A 3,150-nucleotide genomic window follows, 5' to 3' on the forward strand; every position below is an offset into this window, starting at 1 on the left:
CTTCAATCTTCATGCCAAAATTCAACGACCTGGAAGTCTTAAGAGCAGATAATGGGTTGGATAGCAGAAACTCCCACTGGTCCAGTTCCTTAACCGAAACATCCAACTTTCCTGTGCTAGTCCCTCCAGCTAAAGAGGAAACAAGATTTTCCTCTGGGTCTTGATAGATGATAATATCCCTATTATCTCTATTATTCTACACCTCTAAAGGAGCCTGGACCAGCCTACTCTCAGAAAGTGGAGACCTTATCAGCACTGCCACCTGAGCATCCTACAGAGGGGCTTCCTTGCCTTCCTCAACTCCAGAAACCAACCTTCCCTTAGCTAGAGTGCCCTCAGTCAGTTGGGGAGGAACAATAGTTTGCTTCTCCCTAATGACAAGAGAGGAGGTTGGGGTAGTTTTCAACAACTCAGCCTGAGGGCCCGCCATATCAATCGTGCCTTGAGGCAAAGTAGAATCAGAAGGATGCAATTGATTTACCTTCTTTGAGTCATATGTCACCTTTAAATTCATCGATAGCGGCCCTTGCTATCCCTGGATGGAGGTCTTTTTTCTCTAGACTTTCTTGACCCTAACATGAGAAGTCGCAGAGGGATTCTTCTTCTTAACTAACTTTTCTTTCGGGCATTGAAAAACCTTATGGCCTGTCTTAAAAGAATGATAACATCCAAATGGGACACTCTCATAATCCAACTGTTGAATATGAGTGCCAAGTTTGGATTGAAAGCACACCACTTTAGGCATATCATCCCCTTCCCTAACACCTATATAGATCCTTGCATAGGTCAGCCTGTTCTTAGAAGTAGTAGTTGGGTCTATGGAGAGAAGCTCTCCAAAAGAACTGGCCACACCCATAAACACATCCTCACTCCAGAATTCCAAGGGCAGCTCTGGGAGTCTAACCCATGCTGGAGCTTGCTGAAAGAAAGAATCATTTAAATCCAATTCAGAGGACCATTTTTGTAGCACCAGGGTAGCCCTTCCAATGGTCCAAGGTCCTTTACACAGGATGTCAGCCATATCCTCTTTACAGGTGAATTCAAAAGAAAGAAATCCCTTTGCCATTGTAGTAACACTGACCTACCCTTTTAGGCTCTATTTATTCATTGTAAAGGACCAGACAACATTGATGTTTGGTCTCTGACCCATAAACTTCCCCACCAGAGTGGCAACCATCAAAGCTATGCTGTGATCAACAATTTTGTCTGGAATAGCAATCATGCATGATCCCTTTTCCAGACTAGACACAACCTTAACCAAAGGGAAAGAGGACTTACCTAAAGGCTTAACACCAAAGAGTGAAGCCCATTTCATTGGGAGATTTCCTGGTCTATCCTCCTTGGATAGCAATTCTGGCACATGCTGGGTACCACCAGCCTCATGTGGGGCCCTATCCCCAAAAACCTCCTCTCCACAATCAACCTAGGTACCATCCTGCATGCAAAGAATTCGAGATCCACCTCCCTCAGATTTCTTGCCCAATGCCAAGTTTGAAAATTGAACTTCTCAATCTCTCCCTTTCCCGCTCCCCAGTCCGCATCCCTTACCTCCATCTTCACGTGGGTCCCCATCCCTAGACTTTGCCTCTCCACAGTCAGCTTAGATTCCATCCTGCATGCCTGGGATCCGAGATCCATCTCCCTAAAGTTTCTCACTTGGTGCCAGGTTTGAAATTTGAGCATGCACTTCCTGTTTGCTTCCCTACCCTCTTCCTTGCCCTTTGCCCTACCTGATCCCCTTCATTTTTTTCCCAAGCAACCTAGTGTTGCTCGAGTATCATAAGACAATATTTGCTAAGCAAACAAAGTGTTATTGACAAGTGTAAGTAAAATGAGTTAGATCAAAGATTTAACAAAGTTGAGATGATAAAGTTGATTTCTTGAGTTGTGTGAAGCTTGTGAAAGATTACTATGATGAGATGGTGTCACAATATTCAAGATAAACCATTTTAAGGTGAATTCAAAGAGGATTGTAGAGGAAGTTTCTAGAAAGGGATAAAATGGAAAAGTGGGTAGATTCATTGAATCCTACCTAACCCTAGAATGGATGATTGTGGTTAAGAAAAAAAAGACCTAAATTCTCTATATAAGGAGATAGCAAGCTAGAAGAATCAGTTGTCATGTGCGAGAACCTAAGGAAGATATGAAATCTAGGGTGTTGCTTCATATGGTGATGAGATAGAAGAGTTTTTAGTTGGCTTACAAAGAAAGAAGGCTTAAGGTGATGAAGGCTTGAAGGATGAACAATTTGTCAGAGATGAAGAGGATGAATGCCAAGTAGAATGGAGGACTGAATGTGAGATCTACAATCTACAAGTGAGTTGTTATTGTTATTAGATCAAGTCCTATTGTTACTCTCTAACAATTGTATCAGTCTGGATAAATCCTTTGGATTAAGGTTGACCTAACTATCATTAATAAATCCTTTAATAGGGTGACATTCTAATGTAATGTTCTAAAGTCCTCTAATAAGGCTCACTCCTAACAGGGTGATTGAAATCCTTTAACCAGGTCACATTAAAAAATGTGCATTATAACCTTTAATAGGGTTGGCTCCTCGCAGAGCTCACTTTAGAGGAGTGAAAATTGGTAGCACATTACTAGTGGTTTTTTCCAAATTGGGTTTCCACGTAAAATCCTTCTGTCAAAATGTGTGATTGATTTTGTGGTATTGCATGTTTGCATTTCTGCAAAGTTATTTTAACATAGGACAACAATATGCATATGTTTAAGATATTGAATGGTCAGTGCATGTATAATAATAAGTTGTAGTATTGAAAAGTTTTATTTGTACATTTGGACCTTGGATAATTGATTCACTCCCAATCTTAGTTATTTTAAAGTATTCCAACACTTTGTAACTATCTTGCTTACAGGTTTCAAATTTTGAATATATGTTTTGTGCAGGATAATTTTAAGGTGTCATTACCTAGATGGTATAAGTATATAGAAGGACACTTGAACTTTATTATTGGATTTTTTGTAGTTATTTTTGTTGAATATATTATTTCTCAAAGAATTATATAAAATTTGAAGAGAGAGAAAGGAAACCAGATAGAAGAACAACAAACTAGTGCTCAAGCATGTAAATGGAGAGATGAATAAGAAGCATTCACAAAAAAAAGCCAAAATAGAAGAAAGAGATTATAG

The 3,150-nt window shown here is 39.8% G+C and overlaps 1 protein-coding gene across 1 annotated transcript; it reads right to left on the reverse strand.

The window, feature by feature from the left end:
• Window positions 1–556: 556 nt before the first annotated feature.
• LOC149538946 (uncharacterized) lies at window positions 557–1,066 on the reverse strand. The gene has a single exon (XM_089802503.1). It carries the CDS (start codon window positions 1,064–1,066, stop codon window positions 557–559), a length of 510 nt encoding a protein of 169 aa, XP_089658629.1.
• Window positions 1,067–3,150: the final 2,084 nt, after the last annotated feature.

The sequence above is a fragment of the Cupressus sempervirens genome, chromosome 9, assembly GCF_028749045.1.
Source record: "Cupressus sempervirens isolate cs-2001-9-10 chromosome 9, ASM2874904v1, whole genome shotgun sequence".
Classification (NCBI taxonomy): Eukaryota; Viridiplantae; Streptophyta; class Pinopsida; order Cupressales; family Cupressaceae; genus Cupressus; species Cupressus sempervirens.

Excerpts from the sequence above, each read along its gene's own strand:
- LOC149538946 (XM_089802503.1), bottom strand. The coding sequence starts at position 1,066 with ATGGCAAAGGGATTTCTTTCTTTTGAATTCACCTGTAAAGAGGATATG.